The 21,365-nt window shown below is 41.4% G+C and overlaps 1 protein-coding gene across 1 annotated transcript in view; it reads right to left on the bottom strand.

Moving 5' to 3' along the window:
* b3gat2 (beta-1,3-glucuronyltransferase 2 (glucuronosyltransferase S)) overlaps positions 1 to 21,365 on the bottom strand; it is a 49,392-nt gene that overhangs the window by 12,357 nt on the left and 15,670 nt on the right. Inside the window, exons 2-3 of the mRNA XM_079511513.1 lie at positions 11,787 to 11,931; positions 421 to 569 (exon numbers count right to left, since the gene is read on the bottom strand). Coding sequence (XP_079367639.1) covers positions 421 to 569; positions 11,787 to 11,931 — 294 coding nt within the window. The remainder of the gene's footprint in view (positions 1 to 420; positions 570 to 11,786; positions 11,932 to 21,365) is intronic.

Here is a 21,365-nt window from a genome sequence, read left to right as displayed (position 1 = left end):
ATAGGGTTAAGATGGCCTATGGCTTATTGTTGTCATGGCAGCTATTGTTACTTTTGCTTCAGGCTAAATCTCCTGATGTAAGTGTAGTGCCACAGGCTGATCTTGTCCCCCTTGTGTTGCTTTACAGGGATTGGCTGAACAATATACCGTTATAAAGCCTTGCTTCAGCTAAAGGTCAATATTGTTTGGGCTGTAGTTTGTATTTATATGCCATGTCACCAAATGGACTCTAGCAGGTATGTAAGTTAAGTTACATAAGCTAAATATATAACACTGAGGTTTTCGAGTGTAGATAAAACATTAATAAAGACAATCTAATGGGTGTCTGTGGCCTAATGCATATGAAACTGAGGGGCCTTCAAATGATTTGAGAATCACTTGCTTAGGATGTCATGTCGTTCACACAGTGATGGTACTGACCCGGGTGCAGTTGTTGGCCTTGGGCTCCAGTTCGTTAACCTTGGTGATCTGCTTGAGGAAGTCTGACTCCTGCATGCCAGGCTGGGACCCTCTGCGCTTGAATTGAGCCCGCGGGTTCGCCAGGATCACCTGAAGGTTCACCGCGAAACCTGTGAGAGACAGAGAGAGCGGAGGGAGAAGAGAAAAATCAGGACAAGGAGTGAGCAAAGGAGGATGAGGAAGCAACAGAGAGATGGAGGAGAAAGGATCACACAGAAAAGGTAGGATATTGAGTTTGTGAAATGGAAATATAATACAGCAGTGGTTCTCAATCTTTTCTGGATCAGGCCCACTTGAAAATATTGAAAGCATGCACACAAGTTTGCACCTCCTACACGCTCACTGATTCCCTTCCCCAACAGGTAGATGGCCTCCACTCATCACTGTAAGTAAGCCTTGAAACTAATTATGATTCTTACTATGAATCCCATTATAGAAAATGATACGACACTTTGGAGGGTATTACGACTGAGATGAGCAATTATTTACCACGAGGGTCTACGCTGCTTCTCGATAACTGCACCCATTGTGCTCTGAACTTCACTAAAGAGTGATCGAGGGAGAATTATATAGCATACTTAAGGCTACAGCACTGTAATTCTTGAAGTAAATAGTATTTTAGGCGTCTATTCAATGCTCTTTCTCAGTGCTGCATAAAGTACAGAGAAGTGCAAATAATGTTGATGCAACATTGAAGTGTATTAGCTATTATACTTAGACGCAATTGCCCACCAAGGCACCCTCACGCCACAAAAGTGTTTCGATAAGGTAAGTCAACTTAGCAATGCAATTTAAACCATTTGAAATTCAATAATGACAATAAGAGTAAGATTATACGCCTTCTTCACACATCAAAAGACCATCAATAAACAGTGTTACAATCCCAATACTTAAATAAACAGTACATGCAGTAACTTCCCTTGGTCCTCTCTTTTCATGCATGGCCATGTCACTTGTTGAAAACAATGTTCAGTTCAAAATCCTTTATTTTTGCCTTGTAGCCAAGTATAAATCACCCCTGAAGTCATCGTTACATCACAAAACTGTGGCTTTGAATTGATTGATCGATATGTTTATTGACAATATTTACATGTACAGAAAAATGCACATAGTTAATTATACATCACCATCAAAAGGATAAATGCAAGAAAGCCAACGGCTTATTTCCATTGCAGTCCCTTAAAAAATAAAACACAACAATGAATGTGTATGAGTGAGCGTGTCCATGTGAGTGTTTTAGGAATGTGTTATAATAATTATTATGTTATTATTATTATTATTATTATTAGAATGTTGACTATAGCCTACTCCTCTCTGTGTTCTAGCGGACTCAACAGGCACCCATTCTCTGTACACCACCTATAAGGACTACGAGCTGATGTTTCACGTATCCACGCTGCTCCCCTGGCACGCCCAACAACCGTCAGCAGGTCAGTACGGCCTGTATATTATGTTCTCTGTTCTCACAGCAGCTAAGCGCTTTTCCTTTTGTACCGGGGTCTTTTTATGATTACTCTTCTTCTATTTCACTGTATTAATGTGCAAAGTCTCTGTATGTCTGTCTATACATCTGCATGTAGTTATCATGTGTCTCGAGAACCGTCCAATTGACAAACTTCAAACTTGGAGCACGCATCACTGACAGCCAGAGGGAGTGCCGTGCCCAGTGTAAATATATATATATATGGGAATGGTTATTGAGAAAACTATACCAGTGAATGATTATATAAAAAATAACTAACTGAAAAAATGATTTTAAATTACAAACCTAATATAATGCAGCCTATATATATATATATATATATATATATATATATATATAAAGCAACTCTAGAGCATGGGAACTTGCGAAACTTGGAATATTGAACCAATCAATCAAGTGAAACGCCCACATTTAGAAAATACACCCCTTTTTGCTGGCTAAATGTAGGACTGGTTACCCCAGTCAAATCTCAAAACGTTGTCGAGTGATGAGACATGTCCGTTCTCTGCACAAGCACCCCTCCTGTTGATCAGGGAATCAAAAAAGGATTCTGATCTGTTGAAGGTCGCGAGAGTCATCATTAAATAACTTGTTCTTAAGAGTTCTCCTTTCATGTTTTAGTTTTCATATAGGCTGCACATCGTCTAGTTGCTTTGAGCATGGAATTTCTGTTTGATTCCAAGAACAACGCCTGCTTCTCTGATTTCTCAGTCGGCTGGTTCTCAACTTCAGACTCCACCAAATAGCAGGATCTACAACCTTGTAGATTGGCTATTTTTGTTATTTGACATACAAGGAAGTAGCCTATATAGGGTTGAGATGGTTAATGAGCTCTCATCTGTGTTCTTTGGGACTCAAACTCCTACTAGTTTCATATTCTGTCTGCTGTAGTCTAGTGAGTTGGTTCCGTTCTCCCTGGTGTCCCGGCCCAGGTCTAATTTAGTCCCTGATTAGCCACTACAATGAAAACCAACAGTACTCGGATTGCCCTCGGCTAGCACTCTCCATGTTTCATAATTTCTTCAGTCATGCAGAGAAATATGAGAAAAGGCAAAAATAGACCTCTGTGCCCTGGTAAGTGGGATTGGCTGTGGAATCATCCCACTGTGGCGGGTTGGATCAGGTTCACTGGATGTGGTGACCTTGACATTGCTCATTCGCCTGCAGCTATGAGCAGGTGGTAACATTTGTAGATGGTTAATGACTTTGGCGCGGAGACTTGTCCAAGTGCACTTAAAGCCCTTCCGTTAATAGGATAAGTGTATACTACAAAAGTGTGCTTCTCAGAGACATGACTCCAGATAATCTTTACGGATTTGTGTAGTTTTGGACAAAATCTGCAAGAGTAGTAGGAAAATGTGTGTTTTAAAGAAAACACAAAATGCAATAACCGTGGTTATTTAATCAGCAATTTGCGAAGAATACGCATACGCACATCTCCGATGCTCCATTTATACAGAAAAAACATTTTATACACTCACAATACCCTATATTAAGGTCTTGGTCTTTAGTGCGTGATGACGTGGTACGGGCCCAGCGCCCGGCACATAAGACGCGCCATTCAGTTACCCTTTTCTTCTGCTTACACAAGCGAGAAGGGCAACTTGGCTTATTCTTCGCAAATTGCTGATTAAATAACCACGCTTCAGAATAGGCATATGAGGTATCCATACACTCCCTTCAATATCACGAGAGAGACCAACCTCTCGGGCTGTTCCTGTCCTTGAACGGCGAACACGCCCTTATAGGACCATCAATCTGCCACTCAGACCCCCGGCATGAAACTTGCGACCCCCTAGTCAGAGACTGACACCCTAGTCTCACAGTCTCTCACTGCTGAGTGGGTTGCCAAGTCCGCTTATTTCCAGCCAAACTTGGATTGTTTTTTACCTCACAGTTGCTTGTTATGGCCCAAGAGCCAGGTCATAACACTGTATAAATGGAGCATCGGATATGTTATGCGTATTCTGAAGCAAAGCTGGTTAAAATAACTATGTCTGCACCTATGAGTTAATGTTATTGTGATAGTTGTCACAAGCATTGTGTCTGTGTGGTGAAGAATGTAACGGTAATGTTTAATAAGTAGAAGGTCAGTGGTTCAAATCTTCTTTTTGGAACATCTAATAGTCTTTCACTAAAGACAAGATAATTGATTTAGTACTGTAAGCCATACGTGGCACAGTGGTAACATACAGGTCTTGAAAAGCAGTGACTGTGAGTTTGGAACTCAAATAAATGTTTTTGAACATTTAAAGTACTTGTAGAAGTAGTTTTTTAGGTCTGTGCCCTAATGCATATCAAACTGGGGGTCCTTGAACTTAAAAAGTGTATATCTGTGTTGTTTGTTTGTGTCACTTCTTAGACAAAGATGCACCCTAACAATGTAACCTCTTTCTTCTCCGGGCCTCTCCTCCATGCTGTTTTCTAGGCCGTATCTATCCTACAGTACGTCGTGACAGGGGCTAGCACCAGTCCTCTTGAGCAATGCATCTGTCAGAATGGGTCAGAGAGAGGAAGAGTGGATGCACGCACATCTTCTACTGATTGCCTCCTGCGGGCTTAAGAGTGTCTGCATTTTGGGTCAAAGAAAGGTCAAACAGCATCTGTCTCTTTTTTTCTCACACTCTTGCCCTCTGTTTTCCTGTGGGTTTTCCGTTTGTGCGACGTGCACAATATATATATATATATATATATACATATACACACACACACACACATCACTGCCTCTCCCTCCCACACACACGGACAGATCTGGCCTTAGCATATAGTGGAAACAGACGTACTGTATTCCCGTATATGATACCCTACTGGAGGCTAATCACTTACAGCTGGAAGCAGCCCAGGTGTACGTGATAGATATGACAGCAATTACAAGATAGTCATCTCCTAACCTGCAGTCAGTCCATGTGATATGGAGATCATGGCAAATCAGAGCTGTGTTCGCCCCAGAGGTAATTGTCCTGATGCAATGCAGACTTTGCCCCACTTCCTTTATAACCCACCATCCTAGCTGCCCTACATGGGTCCAGACCCCTGAGCAAACTCGTGTTGTTCGTCCACGAATAATAGCTGTCCTGCTGGTCCTGCTTGTGCAGACAGCCAGTCTGGGACATTATATTTAGGACTATTTAGGTCAATTTAGGACGAGATGCTCTTTGGGGTTTTCACCTTTCAAGACAGGAACCCCTTTTGGGGTAGTTGTTGCTATAGCAATATATATATAGCAATATATATATTCTAAAAAGGTATTTTTAGAATCGGCCTCAGTTCTAAATTGGTTAAGGATGATTGGACCACAACAATAAATATAGCATACTAGTCCATACCCAGCGCGGTGTGCGCTGCCAAACTATATGCAGACGTTTGGGTTATGCGCTCGCCTCGGTATGCATAGTTTATGTTTTGGACTATGACTTAATCATATTGGCGCCAATGACGTGTAGTGTGTGTTTGTGACAACTCATTTTCATTTACGACCCGACGTGGAATCGTTGCGACCCACAACAATGAGAAGTCGATGTTTATGCTGTTTCAGCTAATCTATGTTGTGACACTGCCACATAAATGTGTGTAGAAATGTATTTCCTGTCCTGAAGTATTGAAAGAAAATGAAACATAACATACTGGATGATAACAAGGGAATTATATTGGTTAAAATTGGTTGAATATTTAACCCCGAAATGTAGTGTATGGAAAGGATGTTTTGTTTTTTGTGTAGTTAAACCATAGTCATTCATTTTCTGTTGACAAGGTTTGATCATAGTGGGAACTGTGGGGAAAAAGCATGTTATCAATAGTTCCAGGAAGTGAGGTATCAGGGACATCTATAAAAGTACAGGAAGTGAGGCGACCAGGGATTCCATTTTAGGTATCAAAAAGACTGTTTGGTGTGGTTTTTGAAGGAGACCTTTTTATTTTTGTTATATATATATATTTATTTTTGTGGCTTTCGCCTTTATTTCATTTTTATAGAGGGATAGGTATACAGTAGGCTGACAGGAGAGAGATGGGGGGGTGACATGCAGTAAAGGCCGGCGGGATCGGGAGTCGAACTCGCGGCCCACTGCCAGACTGGATTACCACCCAAGGTGCCCAGACGGCTACGCCAGCCGCCCGGGCCGAAGGAGACTCTTTTAAGGCCAATACTAAACCATAATCAGAAATTGATAAACCACAGAGTAGTGGGGCCATAAAACTTTGACATCTGAAGAAGAAAAGTTTGGTCAAAGAACATTTCTGAGGTTTTAGTTCTGAGTCCTTTCAGAGCTTTTGAACAAAACCTGGTGTGGCCTCCTGACTTCTTTTTTTCCCCCTTTTGAGCAATGCATTGCCTTTTTATTTTATGAATTTATGGATTACTTGATTTTGGGAAAATAGAAGATCTACAACTTTTGGTTAGATACTTAGATTACTTTTGGATTACTTTTGAGATTACTTTTTGATACTTGACTCATTGGAGTCATTAAAAGGAACTTTATGCTGTGGGACAAATCGGAGATTGAACATTTTCATTTGCACTTTGAAATCTTGTTGTTCATTTGAATTGAATTATTTGATTTGAACAGTTTTGTGTTTTCTTTTTGGTCTGCAATACAGTTACAATACAGTTACAATACAGTTTGGTTACAGTTACAGTTTGGTTACATAATTACTGATGCAGGTACAGGACCTTTATTTCTTTTAGTTTCTTTAATATAACTCAGACATACAATTTTATGGTTCTGATTGTTAAAAGTGTTAATTACACAATGTGGATTTGAACCATGCACGCGTCCTAGTGCTATGGAGATGATATCCTCCTGCTCATGTGGACACGCACAGGCCCTAAATTAAAGTCCTTCATAAGTTTGCAGCGATCTGTAGGCCTATGTTTTGCCGGTTTCTGTGTGCTAGTGTCTGTGATGACAGATCCCAGAGCCTAAACTCTAAATCTCCGGTGTTTACACAAAAATGCTAATAAAGAGCTTACATTTTGGGAAAGTGAAAAACGGGCTTCGTCACTGTCTGCATCATGCTAATGGTCAATGCCTGTTTGCAAGTTCAGATCAGTTGCTTAACCCACTGAGGAAAACCGTGCGGACAGAGGATTCGATATAATATCTATCGAATACACAGCCTTTATTTGACCTGGGTCAGAGGAGTAATAGAAGGACAGGGAAAGTAATAAGCTTATTCTAATTGGTCAGCTGCCATATAACCCCTAGGGGCTGATATTGAACATGAGCAATCACTGCAAGCTAAAGTTGTGGGGTGCATATGACAAGTTGTCTCTTGCATAACCATGCACAATTCAAACTCAATATCAAAACATAAATCAAATGTATTTTGCACTAATAACTAATAATCTTTTGATTCTTACTATTATGTATATATCCTACTGTACTAACCATGTAAAATATGGACAAAACTCAGCCGGCCAAACAGAGATACCTATAATAGGATAGCTTCAAATACGGAAGTAAAAAAAGGTTAAAAAAGGAAGATAGTAAATATCACAAGGTATCCAATACCAAGTCTTCTATTATCAAAATAAACTGTTTTCTGTAGTGTTTTACTGCTCCTGGTATTGATGATGTAAACGTGTTTACTCTCTCTCTCTCTCTCTCTCTCTCTCTCTCTCTCTCTCTCTCTCTCTCTCTCTCTCTCTCTCTCTCTCTCTCTCTCTCTCTCTCTCTCTCCCCCCTGTGTCTCACAAGTACCAGTTCAACAGCAGTGATAGAGTGGGCTTGTAGGGGTGGAGATGGGTGCTGGAACATGTGTATCTGCATAATCATTTCTATTCAAGTGTTGTTGTTGAATGGAAATGTGTGTTTGTGTCAGTCCTCCAACTGAGCCGCGCGCGCACACACACACACACACACACACACACACACACACACACACACACACACACACACACACACACACACACACACACACACACACACACACACACACACACACACACACACACACACACACACACACACACACACACACACACACACACACACAGAGCAGCAGTTCATAGTAATCCATGCTCTCATTGTCCTGGCAGCAATATGCGAGGGTAAATGAGATGGAGCAGTAGACAGCATGCAGGCTTTGGCGGGTTGCTAACAATGCATTGTTGTGCCACAACACAATGTTATTAGGACACACTCGAACACCGGCAGCCGGCGCGTCACAGGGCCCTATTGTACACTCACTGAATAATGATTTATGGATGAATATGGCCTGCATCTTTTCAGCTTGGATGATAATTATGTTCATTTCGGATAAGAAAAATTGAAAAAAAATATTGCTTCAGAATACTGCTGCAGAGTTCTAAATCTTGAGCGTGGAAAAACCGACAGCGTAATTACTGAGAACTATGTAATAGAAAGGCTCATAATTACTCTGTGGTGTTTGCACGTGTGTTTGTATTACTAGACTTGTGAGGGGCAGATAAGTAAAGTAGAATGGCATATTTTCTGGTCCTGTCCTGTTCTGCAGTCCTATTCTTATCTCTGTCTAGAATGGTTGGAAAATGAATTGAGCCACAAGTGATCACTGAACTGTTTGGGTGGTCCCTCTACCATATCACTCATTACAATTTGTTGTTTACCGCGTCTATAGTTCTTGTTTTGTCTTGGTGAAAGTCTTATTTAACTTTCACCATGTCTTTCACCATGTCTTTCTTGTAAACATGAAAACTTCAATAAACTGTTTGTTGGGGGGGGGGGGGGAAATTTACAACCCCGTACTACCAATCTGCTAATTTTATTTATTTATTTGTTTTGGCTATTTTTCAGTTATTTTCAATGCTGTCCTAAAATGTAGATGTCCTCTCCCATTGTAGTATAGTAATACAAACCTGTGTGTGTATGTGTGTTGGGCTGTTGGCTAGAATAAAAAAGTAACTAATAGTAAGTAACTACCGGTATAAAGTGAGTATACAAAAAAGAAGTGCACAGAAAAGAGGAAGAAAATGGTCGATGGAGAGGAAGCAGGGAGCAGAGTGTGATTATGGTCAGGATAGACTCAGGAGAGAGGATGGAATCATGATAAACGGATAAAGGGTGATGTAGGAGGTAGAGATTGGGGATGCTCTCCACTGTTATCTAGGTTTAATTAACACTACACCCAAGGACACAGCTGCGGTGTGCAGTGCACACGTAGCGAGCATTGTCCATCTCATACTTTTGTGTGCGAGTGTGTGCATTAATGCATGCATGCACAGACACGTGTCTGTATACAATCAATCTTTATTTCAGACATAAGTCCATAACAGATAAAAGCAATACAGGGGACAACACAACAGGAATTAAAACAAAACTACAAAAACATATACAAAAATCTAAAACACTCACAAAAATGTCTCCAGAAACAGGAAGAGTACCTGATGCTGCTCTTCTTAGGCATGGTCAAAGTCATTATGATTTCATTTTTTGAGACATTCAACCTCATCATAAAACTGAAAATTAGATTCCCGAGAATAGCAGAGAGGGAACACCACTGTTTACGAACAGTTGGCTGGCACTCGCCTCAGCGGGATTCTGAGAGCATCATGGTGGACCCTATTGTAAACAAGTGTAATGCTTTATGGTGTCGTCCACGGTTAACAGTTTTTGTATTGAGTTGTGCTTGAAATGTACTGTATTTCTGCAAACTGTTAATAAATACTTCAATCAATCAATCAATCAATCATTATATGCCACCCCAACTTATTACATTTACCTTTAACTGCACCACAAGTGGATATTATACAGTGGTGTACAGTAAGCTTTAAAAAGGGTGATCTTCAGACATCATCAGTACAAAATATATATACAAAACGCGTTCAGGGACAACACTGCTAAAAAGGGCCCCGATATAGGCCTTGGATGGCTTGATGGGAGTACCAGAAATGTAAAACCACCATGGTTAATGCGGTCAAAGGCTCGAGAGGCATCCAGGAAGCACATGCATGTTGTGAGTGAGTGAGTGAGTGAGTGAGTGAGTGAGTGAACGAATGAGTGAGTGAGTGAGTGAGTGAGTGAGTGAACGAATGAGTGAGTGAGTGCGTACGTGCCTGCGTGTGTGTGGCGCCATCATACTGTATCCCCGGAGAAGTGTAGATTGGCTTGTTATTTACATGGGTCTGACAACAGGAGAGATGGACATGGGAGACAGAAAGATTTGATAAGACGTATGACAGATAGAGACTTGTAAGAGAGAGTGAGAACCGAGTTAGGAGGAGTTGAGGGGCCAGTTAAAGTGTTTGGATCACAGCTCCCTCTTGTCTCTGCAGTGCTTGGTTGAGCATGCCGTTCAGAGTTCTGTCTAGCTAGTATTCCGTTAAAAATATTCGGAGGTAAGTTGTTTCAGAGTCTCCGGGCTGGTAGCAATTAGCAAAGGCCCGATCAGGAGGCTGAACTCATACACTACAGGATTAAAAAGGTCAGAGATGTAAAAACTTCTTATAAAACTTTTAAACTGAATTTGAGTGATGTGCTCCACACTCTACTTAGTTCTCAACTCATTTTAAATTATTTTATTTTTATTTCTTCTTTTTATTTTTATTGGTGATGCAATAGTGTGTCATGGGTCATAGGATTACTTTTTGTCTGTGTGCATGAACTGCATGCTCCGAACGCTGCCTGAAGGGCACCAATACTGACGTAATAATCCAGGCAAAACCAAAACATCATATAGGTAAACTAAAAGCTGGTTAGGCTACTATTTTAGGGCTAGAACTGAACAAGGATGTGTATAGCCTACTACACATTTTAATTTCCATTTCATGCTTTCAGCCTGCATATGTCCAAGCATCTGACAGCTTTTGAGTGCACCTATGGTGCAGGTGCACACCATGCATTCTATGTCGGTACAGGTATAAGGATGGCTCTATTAATCTACCATATAAAGTTCAAGTTGTCTCTGTCCGACAATATGGGCTGCCGGGCTGGGCATTGAAATGCGGCGAACGCATAAACCACAGCGACGACAGGCAGGCTGATAACGTGGTGTGATTTATTGCGCAAAGCCTTTGCCTGCCTCCTCGCTAAAGCACACTTTGAAAGGACACATTCATTTGAGGAAATGCAGTCTGTGACCTATTGGACGGTTTATGTGTATATCAGGGGATGCAGCATGTCATGACCTTCCTCAGATGAGATGACCTCCTCCTAACGCCTCATCCATACAATTACATCATCCTCCCGCCCCCTCCAGAAGGAGATAGTGGGGCGACTGAGCAATAGAGGCAATGACAGATTCTCCTCCCCCAGCATAAGAACGATAGACCCCGTGACGGTAGCCATGAGGTGAACCGCATGGTCTCTCTGTTCATAGTCTAATGTCTCTCACTCATGCCCATAAACTCTGCTGTTTTCTCTGGTCTATACTGTATACCATAGATACCGTTTTCGTTTTCGTTGTTCTGTCTACATCTACTGCTGTCCCTACATCCTCTTCATGACAATTCTGTGATGATATTACATTATTTTACTCTACTACAGATGATGTATACTGTACTGTTCCATTTATTTTCTTCCTGTACTGTGTTTCTTAGTCTGATGTACTGTCATTGGCAACTGAATGTCCCGCCTCCGGACGCTCTGTCTATTTTACCTGCCATGTTAGCCACATTGGTACTGCATCTGTGAACACGACACGATGTCTCGAAGAACCTAGCTGTCCAATCTGTTACAACATACTATATTCTCTCAACCATTCTCCCCTTTAGAGTTTGTTCTGTTATTGTAGTGTTTTCCATGGTCACGTTTGGGGGAGGGGATTCAACCTATGACCTTTCAGATAGAAGACAACTCCCGCTAATAGCTTGTTCACTCCACAATTTCGAAGAGGGGTTGATTTCCAGTGCCTGTGAGATTTCTCTTACCTGCCATGTCAGTGGCAAAGGGACGGTCGGGTCTCCAGCCAGTGTACCAGCCCACGACTTTACCCCCGGACACCAGGGGGCGCTCGTACGCTCTCCCTCCCACAAAGCCCACAGGCCACACCGACACACCCTTGGTACCACGCATCTGAGAAGAGGAAGAAATGGAGGTTCACTCAACAGACTTTCAATGTTAATTGAAGGATTTCAGACAGTGCAACCTATCTTTGTTCAAAACATAGACATAAAATTGTAGATAGCAGTTGTAGATGAATCAGTAATTGATGAGGCAATAGGAGGTGGAGACAATATTATATAGGTGGTAATTATGGTTATGCTTTAATGTAGGCTGAACAGATCAGTGGTAAGGTAATGGTAATCAAGGGATCATGCCATAAACTCTTAGCTGCTTAGAAGGACAAGCCAAACCACATCAAGACATCCAGGCTGTTAAACAAAACCTTAGCCATCAGGCCTTTGTATAATTATTCCTCAGAACCCGAACATTAATTGAATACCATTCAGTCATGAAGTGCCACAGTGCCACAGTAAAAAGCGATGTATGATGATGATAAAAGGCGCCGCTCACATTTTTAACTACAATCTTAGCTTGTTGAGTGTCCCTGGAACAAAATATTTTAGAGATGCGGCCGAATGCATATCATTTTGTGGATCCTTGACATGGAAAGGTTTGAGCACCACTGATATAATAGCAACATACGTAAGTTGAATCTTATCAACATACATAGACGTTTTTCGTAAAACTGTTAGGATTTAGAAGACATGTGCAGAATCAGCCTCAGGTCTTAATGGGTCAATGTAGTACTACAGGAAACGGTTGTGATGAAACCAGCTCCCATCCTGGATCCCCACAATTAGGACGGGATGGCTCCTTATTGATCCAAGATCAACTCTCCTTGAGCACACTCCCCTTTGATTCATTTTCTTTTTTTGAGACAGACCGTAATAGAGCCAAGAGGGAGACGGTATAGGAAAGCTGAGAGGGAGGCTGTGTAGGAGAGACAGACAGTTTGGAAACCTGATATTGAGCCTGTATAGTAGAGACATACAGTAAGCTGAGAGGGGTATAGTGTACGAGATCTGTTATTGCTAATCTAAATTAATGACTCATATTAAAACTATCTGTCTACACAATAGGCCTATGTGTAAATGCATGACGGGTCAGAGTTGCCATGCACAAATTCTCGCATCAAATTATCTTTTTTAAATACCAACTTTTGCCTGGGAAAAATAAAATAAATGAGGCCTCCTGTGATTGCAATTAACTATCTGGTATGGAAATTCATCATTCAGTTTGCGTCCCTTTGAAGCCCTCATGCCATTAGTACTGCGCCCCCATGACCCACAAGCTCGCCTTGGCAGCATATATGCAACGTTAAAACCCGTCTCCCCTCGCTGTCTGTCTTCCTCTCTCAGGTCATTTTTCAAAGGCTCTCCTGGCTCTCTGATTTGTAAAAGCGCATGAAGGGAGACTTAATGACTCATATTAAAACTATTGTACGGTATACTGTATGTTATATTCTGTGTACTATAGGGTTCCAGTTAGGAGAATGCTGCTTGCACATAGAGTATCTACAGTACGGTATGAAAACATGGTAGCCCTACAGCAAATCTTTGCTGTGTAGGGCTTTCCTGATTGCTTTTATTTCTCTCATCTATAGATGAGACAAATAAAAGCAAACAGGAAACGAATTTGGTATAAAAACGTAAGCCAAACATCCAAGTGTTTGGATGTTTGTCTCCTCCCCTTTCTTAGTCCACTTCCTCCCGGGTGCTTCTGTGTTTATCTGTGTTTATTTCTACTAACACACAGTACTACATGTATAAGCAGTGGTGGTCTTGAGAGATTCCTATAGAGGTTATGGGCGGGAACCCCTTTTGGTGTTAGCATTATGTTATGCTTTAGCTATTGAAAAATAGCAGATCTACAAGCTCATAGCGCGCCACCAAGTGGCCTGCTACGAGCTTGTAGGTCTGCTATTTTTGAAAAATCGAAGAACGACGTTTTCAGAAAACTGTTAGGATTTAGAAGACATTTTTAGAATCTGATCTCAGGTCAGAATTGGTTAACATAGATGACCTCCCCACCCACTCCCCTCCTTCACAGACGGCCAGTGAATGTGTCAGTTGGTTCACAGATGAATGTATTCATTGTGTCAGTTTGCTTGAGCATGCATGCACAAATCTTTAATTTGGTCTTAAAATGGGGGTGAGACTGTGCTGAAGTGAATCTAACGCTGAGCCAAACAGGATAGAATACAGAGCTGTGCAGCCCGTATTCACAGCCATGAAGCCCTGTGATGAGAACCAGAGGAGAAGAGAAAGACAGAGGGGAAGTGGAGTGTGTAAGGATCTCGCCAGGATTCCTTTTGTGTGTTGGCACAAGACAGCTGTATCGTGCGTGCGTGCGTGCGTGCGTGCGTGCGTGCGTGCGTGCGGTGCGTGCGTGCGTGCGTGCGTGCGTGCGTGCGTATACATGCATGCATTCAGATTCATCAGTGTGTGTCAGGGTTATGTGCTGTTGTGTGTGTGACTTTGTGTGTTGTATCGTGCACGTGTGCGCGACATTGTGTGCATGCGTGCATGAGAACTGTGTGTGTGTGTTTGCGTGTTAATGCACAAGTCTCAGCTTGTTATTCCATTTCCCATCCCCAGACCCCCTGCAGTCTGTTCATTTGAGCGCTGACTCCTCATCTCACTCTCACCCAAACAGCCCGCGGCCCATCTCTCACTCTCACCCATCTGACAGAACAATGAGACAGAAGCAAGTCATAGAGCGCCCCTCCATTACTGGGTTCATTCAGCACAGCGGGATCCTTTTCAAAATATTTTTGAAAACCAATGGAAACCAATCATCACTTTTATCAAGCCATTACAATTCCCTTGGTGCCAGATGTGGCCAAGTAGCCTACAATAACGGGTGATGCATCTTAGGCCACTGACTATGAGTCATGTATATGTTTACATTGACTGACAACCATTTTCCAAAAGATATATATCTTTTTTTTATAATTATCATTCTGTATATTTCAACTCAAACTTCCACGTATAAATCCACCTTAAAATGTGAAAATAAAATCCAAGAATATTGTCAAGCATATTCTATTTGTCCCGAATGTAATGCCCCGATTACCACACAATGCTGTTACTACAAAGATTTTGAGTGCGTTGTTCTGTGTGTTGATACCTACGTATACAATATACAATTTTCCAAGGAAGCTAGGGTATCTGGCTGCTTTCATATCTGTTCAGTTAATATCGTTGTTGTTCATTGGATTTTGGTGGTGAAACTTGGTTATGAGGTAGTGTGTTGTAAGCACAGGCAATGTGATTGTGTTATGTATTCAGTAATGTTTGTTCTGGTTGGGTCATATGCTCTAATATTCTCTTAATCGCCTACTGGTATAGCATTGAACAGAAGCCTGACTATTTATCCTTGTTCTGTAGACCAATTATACAGGCCTGTTTATTCTTTAGCTCTCATGTGGTAGTTTTAAAGTATTGGTTCAGTAGGGCCAATTGTATTTGAGCCTGCTACTGAAAGCAAGCAAAAAACAAAACAGTATTTAGTTATTAGAAAGCTGTGTATTTTCAAGTATAATGTGGCTTTTATTTCAATACTCTCCCATCGGCATTGCTAATTCCCTCTGTCTACACAATATGTGTAAATGCATGACGGGTCAGAGTTGCCATGCACAAATTCTCGCATCAAATTATCTTTTTTAAATACCACATTTTGCCTGGGAAAAATAAAATAAATGAGGCCTCCTGTGATTGCAATTAACTATCTGGTATGGAAAACCATCATTCAGTTTGGGTCCCTTTGAAGCCCTCATGCCATTAGTACTGCGCCCCCATGACCCACAAGCTCGCCTTGGCAGCCTATATGCAACGTTAAAACCCGTCTCCCCTCGCTGTCAGTCTTCCTCTCTCAGGTCATTTTTCAAAGGCTCTCCTGGCTCTCTGATTTGTAAAAGCGCATGAAGGGAGAGACAGGAGGGGAAGAGAAGGAAGGATAAAGAGAGAAGAAAACGAGTGAGAAAGGGGAAAAAAGGGTGGTGGGGGGGGGATTTGTGTTCCCTACTTCCCTTCCAGACCGTTCCTAGAGTGCAATCGTTATTTTGGCTTAGTTGTTAAGTCCCTAGTTTGACTGCTAATGATCTCCTCGTCGGAAGCCCTCAGTTTCTCTCAAAGCCCAGTGCCGTTTGACACAATATAAAAGAGACTGGGAAGAACAACACAGCCCATGGGGAAAGCAAACATAAAGTGAAACGTTGGCTAGATTTACACAGATTCTATACAAAACTGTTTTTTTTGTATTGTTTTTGCGTGGCAGTCACCTTCTATTATAAAGCTCTGTTCATCTGCATTCTCCTCTTCCTTTAGAGTGGCTTCCAGCTAGAGAGAGACACAGGCTGTCAGTTTAAGGCCGTTCTTTGTCCTTTATTGCCATTTGTTGCAATTGTTGTTTATTTTCATGCCGATAATGCTATTGATTACTTTTTCGATTAATAAAATAATCGAAGCGCTTTTGGGCTTTTTTGCTTTATTGATAGGACAGTAGACTGACAGGAAATGCGGGGAGAGGTGGGGACTGACATGCAGAAAGGTCGTCTGGATGGGGATTCGAACCTACGACACGCTGTCAGGCTGGCATTGCAGCCTAGGGTGCCCGGACCACCACACCGGCGGCCCAGGCCGAGAAGCACGTTTTTTATCCTAAAAAATGTATGGATTGTCCACAACTTAAGTGTTATTTTACACTGCGTTGCACAACGGTGTTATGTAAAAATAGTGAAAATAGATCTACAATTTCACAACACCTCACACCATGATCAGATTTGTTTTTCCAAGTCACTGTAAAAATGTCCTGGTCCTAGCAGGCCTGTCAGTCAGGGACATGAGATGTCCAGGAAACGATTTCCAAATTTGTACGATAGATCATCTTGTAAAAGCAGATGCAACTGTACAGTGATGTACTGTCAAGTAACTGAGTACATGTACTCAAATTGTCAGTAGTTTTACTTTTACTCCACTATACATCTCAAAGGCATTGTACTTTTACTCCACTAAAACTATTTGAACATTTTAGTTACTAGTTACTTTTTAGATTTGGATTATTATTATTAAATAAAAAAACAGTAGTGGGTCGCACACCAAGACTGCACTTCAAAAATGTAGCCTATTCTTTCATTTTGAACAGAGGACAAACGTTTCGGCTATCCAGCCTTCATCAGTGTGTTATGGATAGCCGAAATGTTTGTCCAATGTTCAAAATGCAAGAATAATTTTTTTGAACTGCAGTCTTGGTGTGTGCGAGCCACTACCGTTATTTATTTGATATGTTTTGAATGGGTAACTGTTAGATAAATTCTGACAAATGTTTACACGTCATGTCAAGTTGGCCACTCCATCATATTCTGTTGGTCAACACAGATAGAACTTTGGGCCCAGACCGTGTTCCATATAAGTCATATTTTGTCATCTCCCATATCATCATTTTACTCTTAGCCTACTGCCTGTTTACTCCGGGTTGTTCTTCTTATCATCATAAATGTCATGTCATCCATGTTTATGGCCAAAATATGTTTTCATCTGTCCCATTTAATATCTTATGGAAGTCTCCATACTGTCTGCCTGTAGCCACACAATTCACCATACTGTAGTGTGCTGTTTTGATTTTAGTTTACATGCAGCTGCTTCGATATCAGTGTGGCCTTGGGGCCTAACGCACCTAAAGTCAGAGCGCGGTGGTCACATGAAGAGTAAATTATTATTATTACAAACCCACTTCTGAATTATATAAACTTTGGCAATTTGAAAATAGCCGATTTACAAGCTCACAAGTCACAATATGTCGCACATTTGTAGATCTGCTATTTTCAAAAGATTTTTAGACATTTTAAAACGTGTGAAATTGGACCTTCTGCAGAATGACTACTTTTACTTTTGGTACTTGAAGTACATTTTGATGCCAATACTTTCACACTTCAAGTTGAAATTAAAATGTCTTCAAATTTTGAACACCGAACTTGTACCTACAGTATAACAGAAAACAGACTATTTTTAAAATAGGGTATTGATTTTTGCTTAAAGGTATATTCAGTGATTTCACTTAATTCAAATATCACTTATTTTTTCTTATTTTTTGGATAATCCTCCCTACTATAAAGTGTGCTGACCTATAAGGAGTTCCTCCCTGTCCCCAGTGAGCCCCTGGGGTAAAAAAAACCTAGTTTCGGTTTGGGCTTTGGGTGGCAAAGGCTTCATCCAATCAGGATGAGAGGGGCCTTCCTCCAATCATGATCGAGTGGGGCGGGCATTGGTGCATGTGCTGTTGGTCTGTTGTACTTCCCCCACTGTAGAGCGTGTGCATGTGCACATCTTGTTATCGGGTGGACCGGTTTTTTTTCCAAATCACCCAAATCACTGAATGCTCCTTTAAGTAAAAAATAATCTGAGTATATCTTCCATCACTGGTGTGCTGATGCAGTATATTGGGATTAGCTATGATGCCAATTAATCATCTGCTTTCAGAGAAAAACTTAAAACTGTGGTCAAAAAATTACTACAAATTGGCAGCAACCCTGAGGCCTCATTCACACGTATCAAACACCAATCAAGCAAATGTTTGGTCGTTGTTGGATTATAGTATGGATTGGGTGGGTTATGTTGTGATCCCCTTTATAAAGAGGCTCCTATTTTGAGAATTGCTCAAAATGCACTCTTTCACAGCAGAATGCTTGGAAAGCAGTTCAAGGGAGGATATGACCCAAGTGGCTGATAGGTGTGATGTAATTCTTTCTCAAGTGCCTCCAGCCATCAAATACAGTACGAAGACTGGAGGTCGTCCGTAGAGATTGAGTTTAAAGTGACTGTGAGAGCAGCTTTGGGGCAGATTTTCTTGGAGATAAAAGGCTCCTTCAGAATAGATTATAGTAACTTTAGAATGTAGCCTGCAATACAGTATACTGTATAGACTATGGGTAGAAACCTTTAGACATTGTGTTGGTCTATCAAATGTGATACAATACTGGTTGTTATTTGTCAGAGGTTGGTATGGTGCAGAGGCCTGTTTGATTGCTCTATGCCCTCAATGAAAAATAACTCAAATTGTATTGCTAAAACATTCGATTTGCCAATAATACAATGTGCTTTTAATCCTCTCACAATAGATGGTATTTTCAGTATTTGAATTTCGTGATTAAACTGATTGTGAAGAAAATACACCTTTTTTTCTAAGCGCCATTACGGTGGATCCACTCTATTTTAGTCACCACCTCCTCCCGGCCCTGTAGCATGTACTATATCATGTATGACGCTGAACTTTAGTGGAAGACACTGCCATTTGTACAGAAGAATCCATGGCTGATGTCTCATTATTAGTATGGATATTCTCACTGGAGGCAGACGCTGTACAAAGATAACAAATAATTCATCATCGCCCCAGACACCAAAAATGATCTCCAATGCAGCCGAGCGAGTGACAACCTGTAAGACTTGACAAATTGCAGCATTGCGCGCTCAGCGGGTAATAGCATACCTTCCCTGCTCAAAACAAATGAAAGGAATTGGCCTAGTGGTTAGGGACACCGCCATCGTTACCAAAAGGCCAAATGTTTGATCCCCTGCGACAGTAAGTGTGTACAGCCAATGTGAACTCGGGAACAAGACGCATGATCCCTACCTACTCAGTCATTGCACATTGTTCTGATTAATGGTATTATGCCCCTGGAGACTGAGAGTGCACAGATGTAACACTCAATGTCACTCAAGCCAGAGTACCTTCCACAATCTTTGAATGCTACAAAGACTGTGTAATTATTACACCCAATACAAGTTGAGAATGGGAAGCCGTCATCTGCTCTTCAGACTGGAAGGGCATTCGTATGCGGTATGCAAGATTATGTAGCCTATTTATTGTTATTTTTTTAATGATTATATATATATTTTAAATATATTCTTGAACTTCCATTTCTGCAGAAATGGAAGTTGTTACGCTTCTACTAATTTGATTTCCAGTAGGAGTTATTTCTGTGAAGGCACAGGCGGAGCAGAATTGGGTGGGAGGTGAGACATCGCCTTTATGTTCTACTCATGTTCAGAGCTTCAGACGTACAGTAGGCTACAGACTGTAGCAGAAACGTTTTGTGACACTATAACTACACACCTCCTTACTGTCCTCACTTTTCTGTCTCAAGAATGCAGAAGAATGCCATAAAAACATCAAAAAAATATAACCACTGGGGTAAATATGAGCAGTGAGGAAGAGAATGAGTTAAAAAAATGTTTCAAAAAGAAAAGACAGAAAGTGGCAGTATAGATGCCAGAAATATAAAATGAAAATGTACAGTAAGGGCCCAAAGGAGGAAAGGAGGGAAAAATCACAATCCTATCGAGGAATTGCATTTCATTTGACTGTCTGCCAGCCAGGACGGTCAATCCCAGAGCTCTGAGGGTGTGTGAGTAATCAACTCACAGCCTCCTCCTCTCCCACCAACATTGCTAAGTGAATTGCACACACACACACACACACACACACACACACACACACACACACACACACACAATGGGCCTCGTAATGATAAAATATACAGTATGAAACCCATTACAGCTGTGATATGTTTCTGCTTCCTGCCCTCAGGAGAAAGAGACCTCAGTACATGCGTGCGTGCGTGCGTGCGTGGGTGGGTGTGTGCGTGCGTGCGTAAGCCACACATACCAGTAGTACTTGGGTGGCTGGTCCGTGTGTGATTTTAATCAAGTGTATTTTTATCTGTGTGTTATTAATATGCATGGCAGAGGCAATGAGAGAGAGAGAGAGAGAGAGAGAGAGAGAGATGAGCAAAGAGCAATTGAATCAAATTAGTGCAGAGAGAGAGTAGAAAGAAAGAAATGGGTTATGAAATGGTGATGCAATGGTGCATGATAAGTGTGGGTTTTGTTGTGTGTGTGTGTGTGTGTGTGTGTGTGTGTGTGTGTGTGTGTGTGTGTGTGTGTGTGTGTGTGTGTGTGTGTGTGTGTGTGTGTGTGTGTGTGTGTGTGAGAGAGAGAGAGAAAGTAAAAAATGTAGTCTGTGCGTTGGGGTGTAATGTCTGTGTATGTCTCTCTACAGCACATGCTTCTATTTTCAACACTGAAGCCGTGTGTGTGTGTGTGTGTGTGTGTGTGGGTGTGGGTGTGTGTGGAGGGGTTGCTTGTGGTCCTGTAGATGATGATGAGGCTGATGGGGGATGGAGGGAGCGTCAGAGGACATGTCAGGATGGGGGTTGGGGGAAGGACAAAAGTGACATTATTCAGACACTATGCAGGTCCTGAGGCAGAGAGAGAGAGAGAGATGTAGACAGAAAGATGGAGAACAGACTATGAATGAACAAGATAAGGGGCAAAAGACAGATGAGAACTCTATTAATATTTATTTGCATTGCACTGCACTGTGGAGCGGGCTTCATACATAAAATGTATGTGAAATGAAGATTGACATCATTACGTCATTGTAGAAAAGCTAGAAATGAGCATTACGTTTTAATTGAGAGTTGGTCATTGAGGCTACGCCTCAAA

Source organism: Electrona antarctica (assembly GCF_951216825.1).
Source record: "Electrona antarctica genome assembly, chromosome: 10".
Classification (NCBI taxonomy): Eukaryota; Metazoa; Chordata; class Actinopteri; order Myctophiformes; family Myctophidae; genus Electrona; species Electrona antarctica.
Note: the sequence above shows the minus strand (reverse complement) of the source record. Positions and strands in the feature narration are given on the sequence as shown.